We start from the raw sequence: 21,029 nt of genomic DNA on the forward strand, positions 1-21,029 counted from the left end.
GAAATTCCCTGAGGTAGTGATATAATCATCTCTTTGTAAATATTTGAAAAAAACAACTAATCTGAGATCAGTATGCCTTCTTACTTTGTAGAGGATGTTCTTTAATGAAATTATAACCCCCTTAGATTTTTCTTGGGGAGGTAGGAGAAGGTGACTCAATAAATTATAATAATACAGGTACTTATTGAGATTAGTACATAGTGTTCAACAATATTTTAATGAAGACTTAAAAATTGCAATTAGACTAAGAACAAACAGAAACACTTTAAGTCTTCAAAACTGCTTTGAGTACTAGTGAGCAAATGAGGACAAACAACTTTGGAGAAAATAATTTTACTTAGTAAGCTTAGAAGATAAAATGTAATTTTTGAAAAATATTTATTTTTGGCTTTTTCTTAAAAATAACATTGAAACAGTGATCTCAGTCTGTTCGTTGTATACTTTCTTTCATCTGAAATATCTCCATATAGTTGGAAAATGAATGAGGTTATTCAGCAAAGACTATTTAACCTTCAGTTTATTCCAGCGTACATAAAATCTTATAGATCTTTATTAATATATATTTTACTTAACCTTTGGGAGAAAGAAATCACTGAGTTACTATCATTAGATATTGTGTTTTAGTGTTGAGGTAGAGTATGTTCAATTTTTTAATCTCCCTAAGTCAGAATTTTACCCTGAGAATTCATGATTTCATTAGCAAATTGATGAACTCACAGGACACCTGAGACCCATATTAAAATATTATCAAATCACACTTTTAATGCTGAATATTGTTATAGGATTTAGAAGTCTTTTAACTATTAGAATAGACCAATTTTGCGATATAGGAAGAAAACTCCAAAGTGTTCTAGAGGTGATTGATTAACCTATAAAAAGTGTTGTTCTAATTTATTCCCAAATATAAATTTAATCTAATTTATATTCTTTTTAAACGTGTACAAAATTAGAAAAGGCTCATTCATGGGAAAAAGAAATTGGTTGTAAAGAATAATGCAATTATAATAGAAATGCAGGAAAATGTTATGTGGACAGATTAAAAAATTCTATTCTTATGATAAAATATTCTGAAATCATGATATTCCAAGGAAAACTGAAAATTAACAGGACATGATAAGGAGTGTATGTCAGTTGATGTATTTTATATTTTTGTCTCATGGGAGAGGTTTATTTTCTTACCTTTACACAAACTCCCCATGGTTGTATAAATGACATGAGATTTATATGATATAAATATTCTTTCAGATTTTGTATTCAAATCTTAATCTGATTCCTGATTTGCATATACTCTTTCCAGAATATATTTGTATTTAGATATTTTTACAAAGAATAAAGGAAGTTAGGAAAGGTCTTTTAGGAAGTTCATGAGGCTTCTAGAGGTCTACCTAATACTTATAAAATCCCTTTAATTTCTAAATAAAAACTTTAAAGGGATAATTACTTTCTGGTTATAAAGAGGCAGCTGGATGCAGTGGCACATGTCTGTAGTCCCAGCTACTTGAGAGGCTAAAATTTGTTTAGTGGAGGAATACCAGGCCAGCCTAACCAAAACAAATAAATAAACAAACGCATAAGTAAATAAATAAAGCAATCAGATTCACTTGGTTTAAGTTATAAGTATTAGTAATGATGGAGACATGTCAAAGGAGTAATCCCTTTCTTTTTTGATAACTTTATATATCTATGTGTCTAAATTTATGTACATATATAAATGTTTATATACTTTTTTCAGATAATAGTGTAATCCAATTTAATAGCATCAATACCACTTAGAAATGAAAAGTGATTCAAAAATAATTACTGGCATAGGACCTTACTGACCACAGGCAGCTAGGAAACAGATGGTTTAATGGGTTGGAAAAATGCAAGATGACTATACAAAGTCCATTTCAAACCTTGAAAATAAACTTAGTTTTTACATTTTCATGCTGATTTGATTCAGATTTTTCCGACAATAAGAAAAACTAGAAAATAATTAGGTAAGTTGATATTTATTTATTCCAATATTTGTCCCATATTATTTTAGGTTTGACTGGAAAATAATACATATTTTGGACAAAGTATAGAAAAAAAAAAGAACATGTGGATAACATGATACACCTTACTTTCTATGATTGAGATTTGACAAAGGATAAAGTTTTTTTAAAAATATTTTTTAGTTGTAGTTGGACACAATATCTTTATTTTATTTATTTATTTTTATGTGGTGCTGAGGATCAAACCCAGGGTCTCACATGTGCTAGGCAAGCACTTTACCACTGAATCACAACCTCAGCCCCAGGATAAAGTTTTAAAATCATAAAATCCAGTTTTTTCCCCAAATCAGTAATAAAAACTTCTACATTCATAATAATTTATCTTCTTGGTGGAAAAAAATGAAAAGATTTTGGCTTAAGTTATGTATAGCATCCTCAATTATGTCTCACATGTATGTGCAAGCTTTGGGGCTGTTTGACTAAGTATCAAAAAGAGAATTGATGAGAAATAGCAGCTTTGTATGTGATCCAGGATAGAAAAGGGAGAGAGTAGTCAGAATTTCCTGTTTTATTTTTTCCTTAATGAAAAATATTCTAAACAAGACTTTGCTAATTATCATGTGTTTTATTAATTTCAAGCACTTGATAAATTTTGGCCTTTGCCACTTCTTCACAGATGCAGTTGCTTACAAGTGTAGCAGTACAGGTACACTACATTCCATAGCCTGCATAAGGCCTGGGTTCAAGCCCAGGATTTTGAAAAATTCTTTAGATTATACAGGTTTCTTTCTAGTCTTGATATTAACCTAAGTATTAAAGGGTGTACAAAAATATGGATAAGAATTGTGTTAAGACTGAAAACAGCATTAAAAGTACTACCTCCATATAGACTTCTAGAAGTGATGTTACAGGATCTACCCGGGCCATGCTATCTTTCAAGAAGTATATTATTCTGTCTGCTGCTGCCTGTCTACCCCTTTTTGAATATTCTAGTTTACACAGAGAAGCAGGGTGGACCCTGCTGTGGTTTTTTCACTCTTCTTGCCAGCAGGGCAGCTCTCCTGGGGTGAGAGGGGGAATCTGTCCTGTTCTCCTCAGAGCTGCAGCAGGTGTTCTCAGTCAGCTGTGTGTGGGTTGCAGTGTTGTTTCCAGGACTCTCACCTAACAGTATGGCAAAGCATTAGTGCATAGTGGTCAGTGAAATGTCTAACCATTTAGGTAAAGCATTTCTAAAATGTTTGATTTAATATTGAGATCATCAATTCTATATTTCTTCTTGTTCAAATTAAGCATTAAGTAATTGGATATTTTGAATAAATGCAATGTTTAAGAGGAATACTATTTTGGGAGACTGAATTCTCAGCCCACCTACAGAATAAAGCCAATATAAACATTTTTCAAATATATGCTGACCTTTGTGGTTTACAAATAAATGCTTTTTAAAGGTTTCAGCTGCATATACAAATTGATTTAGTTGCAGACCATTTGAATCAGTATCACCAAATCTTTATAATTTTAGGAATGGTACAATGAAGGTGAAGAAGAAATATTTACTTTGCAGTGAGGTATTTGACAAACTAAAATGAATTTATTATTTAGTTGACATTCAGCATTGAATCAATCATACATTACATCCTGTTCCATATAGAATGTTATGCCTTGAACTTTTCATGATTAATTTAACATAAGTGGAAAAAATTCTTTTGATGCTATTTACTTACTTGTGCTAGAGTTGATTTATTTGGATCATTACACTAATTCTTTTAAAATGAAATTAGAATATCACTGATTCAATAGAAGGAAAAAATGTAATTTTTTGTGTGCCACACATTCATTATTGCTATAAGGTACAAATATGATTTTCTAAAATAAGCTTTGGAAGCAAAATTAATGCCAATGGAAACAAATTCAGTTAAAGCATTTGTTTATTAATAGTTATAAGTAAACTGAATTTATTATATGCAGTTTTCTAGTGGCTACAGTCAGAACTTCAAAAGCGACTTTCTCTAGGCATACTGTTATGTAACCTGCCTGCTGGTGAAAGAGTATGGCACAACTGGTACTCACCCTCGGTGGCAAGAGGAGGTAAAAGACAAAGATACATGTATATAGCCACTTCAATAAGCCTGAGATGAATTTAGGTTTTTGTTTTTGGTGGTAGGTAATGGATCCAGGACCTCATGCCTGCTAGGTAAGTCGTCTACTATTGATCTCTACTCTTAACCCACAAATTCCTTCTTAATAAAGGTAAGCTTTAGGGAAATAATACCATGCCTTCTGGTGAAAACATATATGGTTTAAGAATACATCTGGAATCAATGTCCTGTGTTTCCCTTCTCCACTTCATGTTAATGGCAGTCAGCTATAGTGCTATTAATGATCTCTTTTGTTTGGGAACAAAGTAGAATATCTGACAGTCAGTTTTTTCTTCCCCTCTTATTAGCCAGAAACTGAGAAAATAAGTGTCTCCAACACGGCCTTCTTTTGAGGAGTTCATAGTCATATAGAGGAACAGATAAAATATAACTAGGAAGTAATTAATGTGATCAGTATAAAACTGATGTATATATGAAGTGCTGAAACTATTTACCTATTTTTGACTTTGTCCAAAATTGTTTATCAAAGGAAAATGAGCAAGATAGGTGACAGAATCATTATTTTGAAAGACACTTTCATTTTTAAGGGTGGACATGCTTCATGCCCCACACCAGATGATAAGCAACATGGCATTTGGAAGATTTAATTCAGGGATCAATAACTTGTTTCATGATCATTCTAAATGAGCATTTTCTCTTGCCACCTGGGCTTTTCAGCTTTTAGTGTGTAAACTATTTTTGGTTTTTGTTTCTCTAATATTATCTCTTGTCAAATATACTGAGTACATGAAACTCTAATAAATCTAAAAAACCTATGTAGCCAATAATATATGTTTACTTATGGGTATAGACCGAGGAGAGGGATACCTGGGTCAAATGGTGGTTCCATTCCCAAATTTCCAAGGAATCTCCATACTGCTTTCCATATTGGCTGCACCAATTTGCAGTCCCACCAGCAATGTATGAGTGTACCTTTTCCCACACATCCTCACCAACACTTATTGTTTGTCTTCATAATAGCTGCCATTCTGACTGGAGTGAGATGAAATCTTAGAGTGGTTTTGATTTGCATCTCTCTAATTGCTAGTGATGATCATTTTTTCATATATTTGTTGATTGATTGTATATTCTCTTCTGAGAAGTATCTGTTCAGGTCCTTGCCCCATTTGTTGATTGGGTTATTTGGGTTTTTTTTGGTACTTAGCTTTTTGAGTTCTTTATATACCCTAGAGATAGCTCTCTATCTGATGTGTGAGGGATAAAAATTTGCTCCCAGGATGTAGGCTCTCTGTTCACCTCACCAAGACTTAAAAACAGCATACTACAGGGACATAGCCACATCAATGTTCATAGCAGCAAAATTTACAATAGCTAAACTGTGGAGCCAACCTAGATGCCCTTCAGTGAATGAATGGATTAAAAAAATGTGGCATATATACACAATGGAATTTTACTCAGCAATAAAAGAGAATGAAATCAATCGTGGTATTTGCAGGTAATGGATGGCGTTGGAGAAGATAAGACTAAGTGAAATTAGCCAATCCCAAAAAAACAAATGCCAAATGTTTTCTGTGATATAAGGAGGCTAACTCATAGTGGGGTAGGGAGGGAGAGCATGGGAGGAATAGATGAATTCTAGATTGACCGAGGGGTGGGAGGGAAAGGGAGGGGGTGGGGATTAGAAAGGATACTGGAAAGTGATGGACATCATTACCCAAAGTACATGTATGAAGACACAAATTGGTGTCAACATACTTTATATACAACCAGAGATATGAAAAGTTGTGCTGTATATGTGTAATAAGAATTGTAATGCATTCTGCTGTCATTTATTTTTTTAAAAATCAATAAAAATGTTTACTTAGTCTTTTTTTCTTCTATTATAATAGAATCAATGTACAAAGTCTAAAGCCAGTATTTGTTCATTTTGATGTGAAATTGGTGATCATCCACAAGTTACATGGCTGAGAATAATTTCTAAAAAAAAATCCATGATGATTTACATCTTTTTAAAATTTTTTTAATTGTTGATGAACCTTTATTTATATGTGGTGCTGAGAATCGAACCCAGTGCCTCGCACATACTAGGCAAGCGCTCCGCCACAGAGCCGACAATCCCAGCCCAGAAATAATTTTTGATTGGGATGATGAAGCCAGAGCTCCAGAAGAGTGGCTGAAATGAAAATATCCTCCTAACAAGCAAGCTTAAAAGTTTTATTTTGCTAATAAAAAATGATACAAATAATCCTTCTTGAAAGACTTCTATTTCCTCTCCTTGAAAGTGGTGTCTGGATTTGGATCAGCCGCTGTTACTTCTAGTCTATTAAGATACCTGAACATTTTGAAGTAATAGAGGCCACATTAGGTTATGAGTTGATGCTGTTTGGCTGCAAATACTGTATGCACAATAGTAAATATTCATGTTATTTTAAAACTAATTTATATTTGTTTCTGGAATGAATAATAAAAGTATTTGCTTTCTATTAAATTTTATAATGTGGACAATCATTTACTAATTCTTGGTTTTGACCTCATGATTCATGCTTTATTTTTGTAGGCTAGTATAAGGCTCCTCACTATGCAGTTCTTCTCAAAGAGTCTGACAGATGTGGGATTTCCTTAGCTAATTACATTCCAGAGGAAGATATAACAATAATTATGGGATATAAGGTATAGCATCTTGAGTTACAAAATTTTTTTCCAGGTCTTATTTATTTACAATGAACTCAAATAGACTGTTAAATGAGAATACTGATAAACATTTCTAATTTTAATTTTTTTAGTTGTAATTGAATAAAATTTCAGATACCTTATTTTAATAGCATTTCTTTTTAAAAAGGAGTTTAGATGACATTAAACAAAATAAGCCAATTTCAGAAAGACAAATATCATGTTTTCTCTCATATGTGGAAGTGAAAGGGAAAAATAGAAAAAAGGGATGTCGTAAAAGTAGAAAGGAGACAATTGGTGTAGAGGAAGAGGATAAGAAGGAGAGAGGAGAGGGGGTATTGGGTAATGAAACTGATCAAATGATATTATTTGCATGTACAAATGATACCTACTTGTTCTGTATCATTAATATGTACCAAAAATTTAAAAAGAAGCTTAGGATATATAGTAGGTCTGTTTCTTAGAAAAAAAAATCCTTTGTCTTTCAGAAAGTAGCAATTGTAATTTGGAATTTTTGGAAAGGTGTACAGGATGCCATAGATAAAACCAGTCTAATTTCTGAAGGATTTCTTTCCATAGCCACTCTACTGAAGTGCAAGATTACATTCTACAGATTTTTTTTTGAAGCAACAATCTTTATTCTTTTAATTTAAACAAGTGCTTGCTAACTAAAAAAAAAAATTTGCCTTAGGTATTTCATGCTCAATTGATAATCTTCTTTATCAAATATGATGGAACCCAATATATTATGAAGCCCATGACTAAGAACAATCTGCCCACATGATTAAATTTTAGTTGTTTCAGGGCTATTTAAGAAAAGTAAGAAGTGATGAACACTACATCCTGGAATATGTTGTTGGAAAGAAATATTGATATATGTTGGAAAGAAATATTGCTATAAAGGAAAAATTCTATGTCCTAGATGTATGGAAAAATTCTAAATCCTAGGTGAATGGAAAGCATATGGTGTAACAGAATTGTGATATGATCGCTTATAAATAATATATAATGCGATAGCAATGGTTTGTACTTTTTAAATAGCTTAAGGATCATTATATATCAGTGTATGATCCTGCTTTGTTAAAATAGGTAGGCAATACCTTTTTATGGCTCTGAAGTACTTCAAATGTGGCAATGTAACTAAGGAAGTGCATTTAAAATTTTTAAATTTTAATTTCAAAATTGATACTTGATCTAATTACTGGATAACTTAAACATGTTTGGAACAACTTGGATATGTGAATCAATTTTTCCAACTGCTCAGTATAGGGATTTAATACAGATCAAGTATTCATGATAAAAATTTAGCATATGAATTGAGATGTGCTGTAACATAAGATATACTGGATTTTAACAGACTTAGTACAAAAAAAGAATATAAGTATATTAATAATTTTTTAAATATTTATTATATACCAAAATGATAATACTCTGGATATAATGACTTAAATAAAATACATTACTAAAATTACTTTTAACTGTTTTTTTTTTTTACTTTTATAATACATGTACTAGGAAATTTTGCATTACACATGTAGCTTGTATCACACAGGTGTTAGTATCATCTAACAAGCACTGTAGAAGAGAGTCTAATTCATACATTATGTCAATTTTGGGCATCAATATTTCCCTAGTATACCTTATTATCCTTTTATCAAAAGTATTATCATTCTTTTTGTTAATGTTGTGAAGTTGTTGGTCTCCGTCTTCATAAAATGGTCTGGATCTAGTAAGAAAATTATCAGATATGTTGAGAAAGACAGTCTTCTATGAATTTCCTCTTCCCTACATTTCTTGCTAGGTGTGACTACTCTTTACCTGAGCTATTTCTAAGGACTGAGTTTGCAGTGAGCATCTGTGAAGGAAGAGGCAATGCCTTCTAGGACAAAGAGGTTTGCTTTTGTTCATAATAAAAAGCAGTGAATTTTTCAAGCTCCGTAGTCCTCAGCTATAAGAAATCTGCTGAATGTGTAGTTATGTTTATGGCCATATTGTGCTTCCCTATGTAACATGGGACAACGGGAGCCAATGACAATATGCTGATGTTCATGCTCCTTTGTTTCTGTTCCTGGAGTCTCATGTATTCTGTCAGCATCTAAGAAACTGTAACAGGCTAAATTACTAGTTTGTAAATAATCAAACTCATGAATTTAGAAAATTATTAGGTCTGATGGGATGGTAAGATTTCCTTTTATATGTAAAAATTTTAAGTTGTGGAAGCCTAGTTTTTATATAAAATGTGGTGTCATATAAGAACATGGATGAAATAAAAGTGTCAGTATTTTCCTATATTGTAAATATCGTACATGCACTTGTATGAATTGCTGGTATACAGAAGTGTGCATATATTACATTTATTTCCCAAGAACATTTCTCAGTTAGTTCTTGAAAACAAAAGGTGAACATTCTGTGGAACTATATTCAAGGACTTACAAATCGTATAAAGAAACAGTTTATCTATTATCCAACATATGTACTCAGGACAAAAGGAAACTTTATAAAAAGTACAAAAATAGATTAAAAAATACAAATACAACATATTTTGTTTGGAACTTTAGAGATGTTTTTTTTTCTTCTCTTTCCCTCTTACCTCAAAAGTTATAAGTACTTTTGAAGCAGCATGTATTGTTGCACTTTTGATTTTTTGTTGTACAGTTAATGAACTTGAGGATGACTGATGATTATCTGGTTGGCCATCCCATTCTTTTGTTTCTTCTTCTTTGATTAGTAAAGGTTTTCCTAGGGTTTGGCCAACAAGGTTACAGACTTCTTGAGCTTTGCGCCATGCATTCTCAACAGCAACAAGACAGGCTTGCCGTCTGAGGAATTAAATGCAGAGATTATTAATATGGCATTCACTGAATAGTTTTGTTTAAGCAATTAATAATTTAGTTAATAATAATAAAAATGTGCTTAAACTTACCGAAGATTCTCAACAGAGCCTGGAGTATGATAGAATTGGGGTGGACTGATGACAACAGAGCTATCTAGCTTTTCAACGAGGAAATTACAAATATTTTGCATCTTTCCAAATTCAGTAAATGTAAGGCAAACCTGTAAATGAAATGACACTTGGTATTATTTTCATGTCTAATGTACTGTTTCAAATTTATTTTTTAAAATATGAGTAAAAAAAGTAAACCTAGATTATAAGGTTCTTTTATATTATATAATAAAAAAGAAAGACTATTTGATACTTAAATTATTTTGCTATTAAAAGACTCTTGCTTATGAATTTTGAAATTTATCTATATTGACCTGAATATTTAAAATTCATTTATTCAATTTGAATTTCTATGAAATTGGAGGATTTCCCCTTCAGTTTTATTTTTTGGCTAATTTCTAATCCTGATAACTTTTTTTTTCTTTAATCTAATCTATGCCATTAGATACTGATAAGCAGCAATTACATCATACTTCACTACTGCCACTAGTCATTTTCACATCTATTTGCAGAAGCTAATCTATTTGACTATGTTCTGCATTGTATAAGTTGAGGTCATCTCATAATTCTTTGTCTTTACTACTACTACTCTATTAATCATACTATGATCTATGTGGACATCTTCTAATATCATAGTTTATTTTTTAGCTTTATAATTTCAAACATATATAATGGTAGATTTAAGAATTTGAAGAATTCCCGGACATCAATTACCTAACTTCAAAAATGATCACATCATGGCACCATTTATGTATTTATTTATTTTAAATACACTATAAATATTTTAGTGTAAAGTTCTATGACTTTTGATAAATATGCAGAGCTCTGCAACTATAATAATAGACTTGTTTCCCTAAATTCCCTCAAAGAACCCCCTTTATTAAATCAACCCCTACCCCCGGCAACCATTGGTCTGTTGTTCTCTTGTTATACATTGAACTTTTTCTGAATGTCATATAAATGAAAGCATACAATATGCACCTTTTTGAGACTCACTTCTTCCACTTGGCACAATGCATCTGTGATTCATCCCTATTCTGGCATAATAGTGGATTAATTTTTTATAACTTTTTTTTAGTTGTAGATGGTCAATAGTTGGTTAATTTTATATTCTGTTATATGAATATAAACATAGTTTTTTTGAAAACTCTTTAGTTGTGTCCAATTTTTGGCTATTATAAATAAAGATGCTGCTTTGTCAAAGTGTTCTAGATCCTTTGAATTTCTACATGTATTTTATAGTCAGTTTGTCAATTTCTATCGGAAAAAAAAGCCTAGCTGGGATTTTTTTTTTTTTTTTTTTTTACACTGGTAGTTGAACCCAAAGACAGTTTACCTCTGAACCACATTCCCAGTCCTTTTTATTTGAGAGAGGGTCTCACTAAGTTGCTTAGGACTTCACTAAGTTGCTGAGGCTGGCCTAAAACTTGCAATCCTCCTGCCTCAATCTCCTGAGTCACTGGGATTATAGGCAAGCACCAAGGTGCCTGGCTGCTAGCTGGAATTTTGATTAGAATTGTAATGAATCTATATATAAATCACTTTTGGGAGAACTGATATCTTAATAATATTGAGTCTTTTAAGTCATAAACATGGTTTCTCCATTTACTTCTCCTTGCAGTTCTATCATTTTTGTCTCAAGTATTTTGAAGCTTTGATCTAAGTACTTAGGATTGCATGTCCTCTTGATTAACTCTTTTTTAGTATTATGAAATTATTTTCTTTATTTGTGGTAATATTCTCTCCTTTGAAATCTACTTTGTCTAATATCATTTAGTCACTCTACCTTTCTTTTGATTCATGATAGCATGGTCTGTCTTTCCTCATCTTTTAACCAATGTGCCTTCATATTTAAAGTATGCTTCTCTCAGACAGCATATAGAGAGAGTTCACTTTTTTATATAATCTGAAACACTTGCCTTTGAATGAAGGTATTTGGGCCATTTACATTTAATATGATTGTTGATATGGTTAAATTTAAACCTCTGATCTTACTATTTATTTTTGATTTGTCTCTGTTCCTCTTTTTCTCAATTTGTTTTCTTTTGAATTGAGTATATTTTTATTAAATTATTTATTCTAATTTGTTATACATGATGGCAGAATGCAATTCATTTCATATTACAAATATAGAAATCAATTTTTCAAGTCACTGATTGTACATAAAGTATTTTCACACCACTCATGTCTTCATACATGTACTTAGGGTAATGAAGTCTAACTCATTCCACCATTGTTCCTACCCCTTTGCCCACTCCATTACCCTCCCTCTGGTTTGCCCTTTCTAAAGTTCCTCCATTCCTCCCATGCTCCCCACCAATGCCACTGAGTCAGCATTTTCATATAAAAGAAAACTTTGACCTTTGGTTTTTTGGGATTGGCTAACTTCACTTAGCATTATATTCTCCAACTCCTGGATTGAGTATATTTTTATTATTCTATTTTATATCCTTCATTGGCTTATTAATGATAGTCCTTTTTGCTATTTTAATGTTTGTTTTAGGGTTTACAGGATACATGTTTAACTTATCAAAATCTTCCAAGAAATGTACCATTTTTATATATAAGAACTTCACAATACTTATATTTTTTAAAGATTTATGTAATAAAAATATCATATATTAACCATATAGTTAACATTTTCAGTACTCTTCAGTCCTTTATGTAGATTCCTGTTTCCTTCTGGTCTCTTTTCTTCTGTCTAAATGATATCATTTAACATTTCTCATAGTGCACGTATACAGGTAATGAATTATTTCAGCTTACTTAAACACTCTTTAATTGGTCTTAGTTTTTGAAAAGTATTTTTGCTGGATATAGAATTCTAGGTTTATAGTTGATTTTCCCTCTTAGTTTGTTAAATATGTTAATTCTACTGCTTCTTCCCTTTCATTGTTTTCAAGGAGAAATCTGTTGCCTTTGTTACTTGGTATACAATGAATATTTTTCCCTCTGGCTGTTTTATTACTCACTGGTTTTAAGCAATATGATTATAATGTGCACTTGTATATTTTTGTATTTGTTGTGGTTAGGGTTGATTATACTTTTTGAATCTGTGGTTTTACAATTCCCCTTAGGTTTGGAAAGTTTTTGGTTCTTATTTCTCCAGATGTATCCTTGTTCTCCATTCTCTCCTCCACTGGGACTTAAAATTAAATGTATATTAGGTCACTTGCAAGTTGTCCCTCAATCCATTGATTCTTTTTTGTCTTTTCTTACTATGTTTTGTTCTAGATGTTCTTATTGCAGTGTCTTCAAATTCACTAAGCTTGGCTGTGTAATGTCAACTTTGATATTAGTCCTATATTTCTTTTTTTCACACTATAGTTTTCATCTCTGGAAGTTTAAGACTTTTACCTCTCTCCTCTCCCTTACTTAATTTTTGAGTGTATATAAAACAGTTCTAATAACTTTTTAAAAATATTCTTTTTAATTGTTGATGAACCTTTTTATTTATTTATTTATATGTGGTGCAGAGAATCAAACCCAGTACCTCATACATGCCAGCAAGTGCTCTACCGCTGAGCCACAACCCCAGCCCTCTAATATCTTTCAATGACGTTGCCAATTAATTTTAACATCTGTATCAGTTCTGCAGTGGTTTGACTTTATTTTTCTCTTTATTATAAACTTTATTTCTCTGCTATTTTGCAGGCTAAGAATATAGATTGAATCTATGGGCAAAATTTTATAGAGGCAAATATAAAATCCCAGTTCATTTTGAATCAGTAAATAAAAAAATAAGATGGAAGAAATACGATTTATTGGGAGATTCAAAAAGCAGCATGTGAGAAAGACTGTTAATTACTGACCAATAAGCTAAATAGAACAAAGTGATGCAAATGCCCAAAAGCTAATTCAGTGTGTTACTAGGAAAAAATATTCTAGAGTGAGGATAATAATCATCTTCCTCTAACATGAATAGTCAAATCACAGCAGGACACTATAGATGTAGATCCTTTAGGATGAAATTGACTAACTCAGGAAAGAGTTTTTCATATAAGAAACGACCAAAGAAAGCGAGGATCTTTACTCCTAGAGAAGACAAATGTAGCATCAATATGATTGTGAGCTTCAGCTATATACTTCAAGAAAATAATTAGCTATTTTTTTTTCCTTCTGGAAGAGATACTCTAACAGTAGATAGGTACAGTAAGTCAATTTTGGTATAAGGTTAGAAAATGTTGTTTATTAGATGTCTGAAATGCAATGGGTCTTACGTATAAAATATTTCAAAAGAAAAATGAATAGTTAAAACAAAGATTGGATGAGATGTGGATGGAAAATGCTCAACATATGGTGTTACTGGAGTCCTAGGCTAGGGTCCTGACTCCAGTGGTCCCAAAAAGACCATGTTTGGCCACTTGTCCCAAACACCAAAGAGAAAAGGTATATGAAAAGCAGGAAAGGATACTTTAATCAATAAGGCCATGCTGGGAAGGCAAAGTGAGATCCAGCTTCTCAGTCCTATCTTCAGAGCACACATGAGTATAGGTTTAAACAGAGGATGGAATGAGGTAGGGGACAAGAGGTCTGCATAATTAAGCAGATTTGATTAAACTGTGGTTTAGTTGTTCATTCTCTGAGTTCTGTTTCTATTAGATAGTGCCAGAGATGTCTACCACTTGAGAGGGCAATTTCCTCTTGTTGCTCAGGAAATTTATCCACCAGACCTGTAATCCTAGAAAGGGGTAAAGAGGGCACACTTCAGTTCTCATGAGATGGATGACAGTTCCTGCTGGGGGCAGGGGGCAGTCTCATCATGGGATGTTATGGTGTCCCCCAAAAGCTCATGTGTAAGATAATAAAAGAACGTTCAGAGGTAAAATGATTGGGTTATGAAAACCTTAATCTAATCAGTAGGTTAATTCACTTGAATGGATTAACTAGGTGGTAACTGTAGGCAGATAGGGTGTGGCTGGAGGAGATAGGTCCCTGGGGGTGTGCCTTTGAGGCTTATATTTTGTCTTTGTTGAGCAGAGTATCTTCTTGGTGTCCTGAGCTGCCTTGCTCCACTACACTCTCTGCCAGGATCTTTTGCCTCACCTCGGGCCCAGAGCAATGGAGTCTGCTATATCTATGGACTGAGACCTCTGAAATGGTGAATGCCTAATAAACTTTTCCTCTAAAATTGTTTGTCATGTTTTTTGATCACAGTGGTGAAAAAGCTAACTAAAACATGGAATAATTTCCAGGAAGGTTTAGGACAAGCTTGAAGACTTATAGGTGCCACCCCAGAGGTCTGAAATAAGAGATGCTGTAAATGTTGTCTCTGTCTTCAAGACAAACAGATAAGTATGGTAAATTTAGGGCTAATAAACCTTGTATTACTAGAGGGTTTTATTTATTTGTTCTTTTTAGATATATATAACAGTAGAGTATTTTTGACATATTATACATACATGGAGTATAACTTATTCTAATTAGGATTCTATTCTTATGGTTGTACATGATGTGAAGTTTTTCGATAAACACTCCTTAGAAGATTAATATACCAATGTGCAGAACTAAGTAGGAACACAATCCAAAGTTTAAGGTAATAAAGGAAACAAATATAAAATAAAGGCAGAGATGCTAAGCTTTCTCTTGCTTTCAGTTACCCATGACAGCAACTGCAGATCTAGGTAAAGAGTCACTGCTTTTAGCAAAGGCAGCCTCTCTAAGTCCCAGTTATAATGGGAGGCATTCAGGAAAAATAAGTGGGAACAGGGAGGGGGAAATTCTTATGAGTGCTACACTACTTTTTCTTTTGATATACATTAGTGAATGCCTCTAATATTTCAGGCTTTAAAATCTCTCTTGACACTGAGATTATTATAAGAAAGAACAAAAGAAGTGACAAGTGTACCAATATAGGAATCTCAAAGCCCGGTTTTTAATCCAACTCCCACTTCCCACACATATTCACTCATCTACATTTAATGAAGTCATTTAGAAACTTTCTAACCTTCAACATGTTTATTCTTAAACCAAAGGGGAACAGCCAAGTGGTGGGAGGTTAGCTAAAACATCTTTAAAATGCCTTTCAGAATGAAAATTTCAGATATTATGTGGAAAAGTAATGTCCATTAATCTTTTTAAAATTTATTTACAGCTTTATTAAAGTATAATGGACAAACCAAAAAACCGCACACATTTTACATATACAATTTGTCGAATTTTAAAGTAACCTGTGTTACCATTACCACAAGCAACATAATGAAGACCATAAACCTATTTATCACTTTGCAATGTTTTCTTGTGGTATTTGCTGTTTTGTTTTTCTTTCTGTGGTAAGAACATTAAAACATGAAATCTACCCTCTTAAATTCGTAAGTGCATAATACCAAACTAATTATAGCTACTATGTTGTAGAGTAGATATCTAGAACTTATTCATCCTATATAACTGTAACTTTATGCCTGTTGAACAAGATCTCCTATTCCACACACACCCCCTTCACACTCTATTTTCTGCTCCTGTAAATTTGGATATTTTAGATAATATCTACTACTGGTGCTAATCTAAGGACAATCATGTATTGGATTGTATAATATAATGTGAGTTCTGATTTCCAGAGAGCTCTATACAAAATGTAATCAGATATTCTCTTAAGAAAATTGAATATAATACATTAAAAAGGCAAGTTAAAGCAGAAGGAAAAGGAGGAGAGTTTAGTTAAGTCATCATTTAGTTATTTCTTAAAACAAGCAGTTCTAATGTACTCTTTGTACCTGAAAGTTCAATCTCTACAAAACTCTGTGGTCTGGAAAATATGCCAGTTTTTTATGAAATATGGGACTATTTTTTTTCCTCCTCTTTTCTCCTTGATATACCCTCACAATAAACCTCTTTAACTAAGATAATTTGCTCCTCTGTGTTACAATCTGAAGCTCTAACAGGTAGTATCTACTATTGAAATGCTATAGCATACTCCCAACTTTCAACCTCTGTAATTTAGACTGTTCTTCATTTTGTTTTGAAAGATATTTTTTTAGTCCCCACGAGTATACTTTTGCCAAATGGATCACTAAAATCATAATAAGTAATTTTAAATTTCCTTGAAATAGTTACATTAAAATGGTGAAATCACAAAACTGTTAACAGGAGATAACAAACAGAATATTGTTTACTATCTCAAGAGATAAAAAGACAGGATTCCAGTTTTTCACTCTAATTCTTATTATATGCCCTTTAAGAAGTCTAGATCTAAGTGATCTAAACCTAATAGAAAAATTAGAGAAAAAATAATCTATCTCTGCCTGAAGATAGGACTAGGTGATACCTTGAGGTACTTCCTACTTCTAAAAACAAAGATTCTCTGACTGGGTAAACAAGATTCCATTCTAACCTCACTATTCTTTTTCTCCTGTGACAAGGAGGCAACATGGATTAAGCACATACCCCAAACATGTGGTTTCAGAAACATATTCTGATTCCATAAAAAATATCCTAATCATCACACTTTAAAGGAAAGTAAAAAGCTGAGACAGTTGTAGGCTCTAAATAATGTTATCATCAATTAAGTATACTTAAATGATTCCCTCTTTGTGTGTGTGTGTGTGTGTGTGTGTGTGTGTGTGGTGCTAGACACTGAACCCAGAGCCTCACAGGCAAGTGCTCAACCACTGAGCTATATCCCTAGCCCCCCCCTTTTTTTTTAATTTGTGTAAAGGAAAAGCAGTTTTTATTTCCAAATAATACTTATTAAAACACAGTTAAGTTGCATTGTGGAATAAAAGAATGTTAAAATGTGTTTCAATCCTTTATGACTTTTTTCATTTACTCTTTTTAAATTTTACTTGTTCTTTTTAGTTATACACGACAGTAGAGTATATTTTAAGATATTTATACAAACATGAAGTATGTCTTATTCTAATTAGATCCCAGTCTTGTAGATGTACCTGATGTGGGGATTCACTATGATGTATTCATATATATACATAGGAAATTCATGTTAGATTCATTCCCTTGTCTTTCTTATTCCTAGACCCTCCCTTTTCCTTCATTCCCCTTTATCTAATCCACTGAATTTCTATTCTTCCCCTCCCTATTCATTTACTCTTTATCTAAGAGAAATTTCTTTCCTGTAGTATTTCCTGCTCACCAGGCAATAATTTTACTAAAAGTTTATTCAGGTGGTATTTAACTGCTATTTCCCTGTTGCTATTTTTATTGCATTTTAAATAACTTCTCTTAAATCTCATTAAATATATTTAAAAGATCATCTATATAACATCAAAAATTATTTTGAGAAAAATAATCTTTTATCAAAACTACGAGAAGCATGTCTCTGGTATATTTTTTTGCAAAAATAAAACTAAATGACAAGTTGTCTCCACAAAATCATGCTGTTTCCAGTTATTTGCTAAGTACATACTTCTGCTTCCATGTGATAAGCATTTTCCACTCTTCTAAAATCCTTTGTCACAGTTACATTTTCTGCCTGAAACAGAAAGTACAAGAGGATGATTACTAAGTGTGTGGCTATTAAATATAATTGCTCTAAGGCATAAACCAGAAACCTGAACTTATGAAAATCAGGAAGACATAAGAATAAAAAAAAAAAAACCCACAAAAAACCCTGTATTGCCTGATATTTTAAAACTGTCCTAAAAGTGACACAAAATAAATTAAGAAACCTACAAATATTTGCTTAAAATTTGATCATAATTATATATTTGTAGAATATAAAGAAAGTATGAACGTAGGGCAGCATAATATGAGGAACTGTTTGTACACACTGCATAACATATTTAATGTCAGAGGAGTCTCAGTATTTTTAAAATTTACTTATAAATAATGCACAAAAAATTTATAAGTAGCATAAACTTACTGAATAACTATTATTTGTACCTTTTGGCCAAGTTACCATTTTTTTTTTTTTTTTTTTAACTCTGGGGATTGAACTTAGGGGCACTTGACCACTAAGTCACATTCCCACCTCTATTGTGAATTTTATTTAGAGACAAGGTTTCACTGAGTTGCTTAGAGCCTCACTTTTGCTGAGGCTGGCTTTGGACTCTCGATCCTTCTGCCTCCCTCTCCTGAGCCTCTGGTATTACAGGTGTGCACTATAGCGCCCAGCAATTTACTCAATTTTTTTGAGCCTCAGTTTCTAAATTTATAAAATCAGGTTAATATCTAGTTTAGTTTAAAAAGGCTGAGACGAATGTTTTCTCTGATATAAGGGAGGTAACTCAAAATGGGGTAGGGAGGAAGAGCATGAGAAGAAAATTACCTCTAGATAGGGAAGAGAGGTGGGAGGGCAAAGGAGGGAGAAGGGGAATTGCATGGAAGAGGGAAGGAGACCCCCTACGTTATACAGAATTCGGGTATGATGATGTGAGAAAAAAAAAGAAGTGGGTCACATTAGATTGGGTAGAGAGAAGTGATGGGAGGGGAGGGGAGGGGTAGGGGGTAATGGAAGAACAGCAGAATAAAATAGACATTATTATTGCTGTGGGTATATACGTGACTGCATGACCAATGTAATTCTGCAACCTGTACACTCAGAAAAATTAGAAATTATATCCCATCTGATTCAAATGTATGATATGTCAAGATCATTGTACTGTCATGTGTAACTAATTAAAACAAATAAAAAATAAAAAAAAATTTCAAACAACAAAAACACACACACACAAATAAAAAGACTGAGAACAGAATGTAGAATATATTTTATGTATATCACATAAAATTGCTATGAAAATTTAAGCTGTATGTAAAGTACTTGACAAAAAAAGCCACTCAGCAAAGTAGATGTTATACTATTATGATAAAAATGTTTCTGAAGCTGAAGCAGAAGGATCACAAGTTTCAAGGCCAGTCTCAGCAACTTGGCAAGGTTCTCAGCAATGTGATAAGAATCTGTCTCAAAATAAAAAATATAAAGGGCTGGAGATACAGCTCAGTAGTAATGCACCTTGGGTTTGATCCCCAGTACCAAAACAACAACAACAAAACAACAACAACAACACATTATCCTAAAAAAATAAAAAAGGGAAAAATTATGCCCAATGTGATTCAGATCATTAAGGCCATACCTCAGTTTCAACAGGTCAGATAAACTCCTCCTAAAGCCTTGGAGGCAGGATCACTATTCAGAGCCACCAGGAGAAGGACCCCCACCCCCCACCCCATGTAGAACTGTGGGGGTGACACTTCTACTCTAAGGTCTTAGAGGACAGATTATGGAACTAAAGAAAATCATTCTCAAGCCTTAAGGTCTAATGGAATTTGCCTTGCTAGGTTTTGGAGTTCCTTGGAAACTCTCACCCTTTCCATTTTTCTTATTTCTCCTTTTTGGAGTATAAGGAATGTTTTTCATATTCCCATCTCACCATTGTATTTTGGAAGTACATTACTTGTCTAGATTCACAAGTGATTTAGATGATATTTAGATGACCACTTCAGAGTTAATACTGGAATAAGTTAGACTCTGGAGATCATTGGAACAGTATGAATGTATTTTGCATGTGATAAGGTTATGAATTTTGTGGTGAGTGCAAGGGACAGGGATGTAAAGGTTTGAATCAAATTGTCTTCTCAAAATTCTTATGTTGAAGCTATAACCTTCAATGTGATGTTAACTGGAGATGGGGCCTTTGGGAATTAATTAGGTCAGGAAGGTGGAGTCCTAGTCTTATGATATTAATTCCATGAGACTGAGACTCAAGGGAACTTGATCTCTCAGGCACCAGGAAAGACCCCCTTCACCAGAATCTGACCATGCTAGCATTCTTATTTCAGACTTCCAGCCTCCAAAACAGAAAACAAATTCCTGATGTTTACGCCAATTAAATTTTTTTTTTTTCTAAAACAGTGAACTTGGGTCTGTTTATTTTTAGAAAAGTAATATTAAAACTTTTTTTGATTCTCTAGGTTAATACTGGTACATAATTCTAATAAAAAAGTTAAATTTATTATTTAGTTTTCAAAAAAGTTTTAAAATTCATCCTTGGGAACAAGTATAACATTTTATAAAATTCTTTGTATCTTTCAAAATATATGTTAAATAAATATATAATAATTATTATGTCAAATAATAATTGCAAGTTGTAAGGAAGATGGCTGTATCTAAAGTTTAAAATATAAACTAAGTATAAGCAATTGATATTATCCAGAAAAATTCTAAAAGCTTTAATCTGGTATATGAACTGAAGTTCCAATTGTAGCTCTGTTATCTGTCACTCCCATGAAAATATTAATGTGAATTTTTAAAATTAAAACAGTAATACCTGTTCATTGTTGAAAATTTAGAACAAAGATAAGTATGAAAAAGAACTGTGTGCATACACATATATGGCTTATAATCAGTTTTTTCACTGATGTTAACAAGTTATTTTTCTGTCGTTTAATATT

The 21,029-nt window shown here is 32.5% G+C and overlaps 1 protein-coding gene across 5 annotated transcripts in view; it reads right to left on the reverse strand.

Moving 5' to 3' along the window:
- Positions 1-2,316: 2,316 nt before the first annotated feature.
- Irak1bp1 (interleukin 1 receptor associated kinase 1 binding protein 1) overlaps positions 2,317-21,029 on the reverse strand; it is a 29,219-nt gene continuing 10,506 nt past the window's right edge. Inside the window, exons 2-5 of one of the 5 annotated variants that reach the window (XM_015506595.2) lie at positions 18,046-18,111; positions 9,666-9,796; positions 9,333-9,561; positions 2,317-3,137 (exon numbers count right to left, since the gene is read on the reverse strand). In XM_015506595.2, the coding sequence (XP_015362081.1) occupies positions 3,096-3,137; positions 9,333-9,561; positions 9,666-9,796; positions 18,046-18,111 (468 nt within the window). In that variant the 3' untranslated portion in view covers positions 2,317-3,095. Of the gene's footprint in view, positions 3,138-6,380; positions 6,405-8,132; positions 9,562-9,665; positions 9,797-18,045; positions 18,112-21,029 lie in introns of those variants that run through there. The other 4 variants (XM_048796275.1, XM_015506597.2, XM_015506596.2 and 1 more) reach the window with 4 other exon arrangements.

This window comes from Marmota marmota, unplaced genomic scaffold, assembly GCF_001458135.2.
Source record: "Marmota marmota marmota unplaced genomic scaffold, marMar, whole genome shotgun sequence".
Lineage (NCBI taxonomy): Eukaryota > Metazoa > Chordata > Mammalia > Rodentia > Sciuridae > Marmota > Marmota marmota.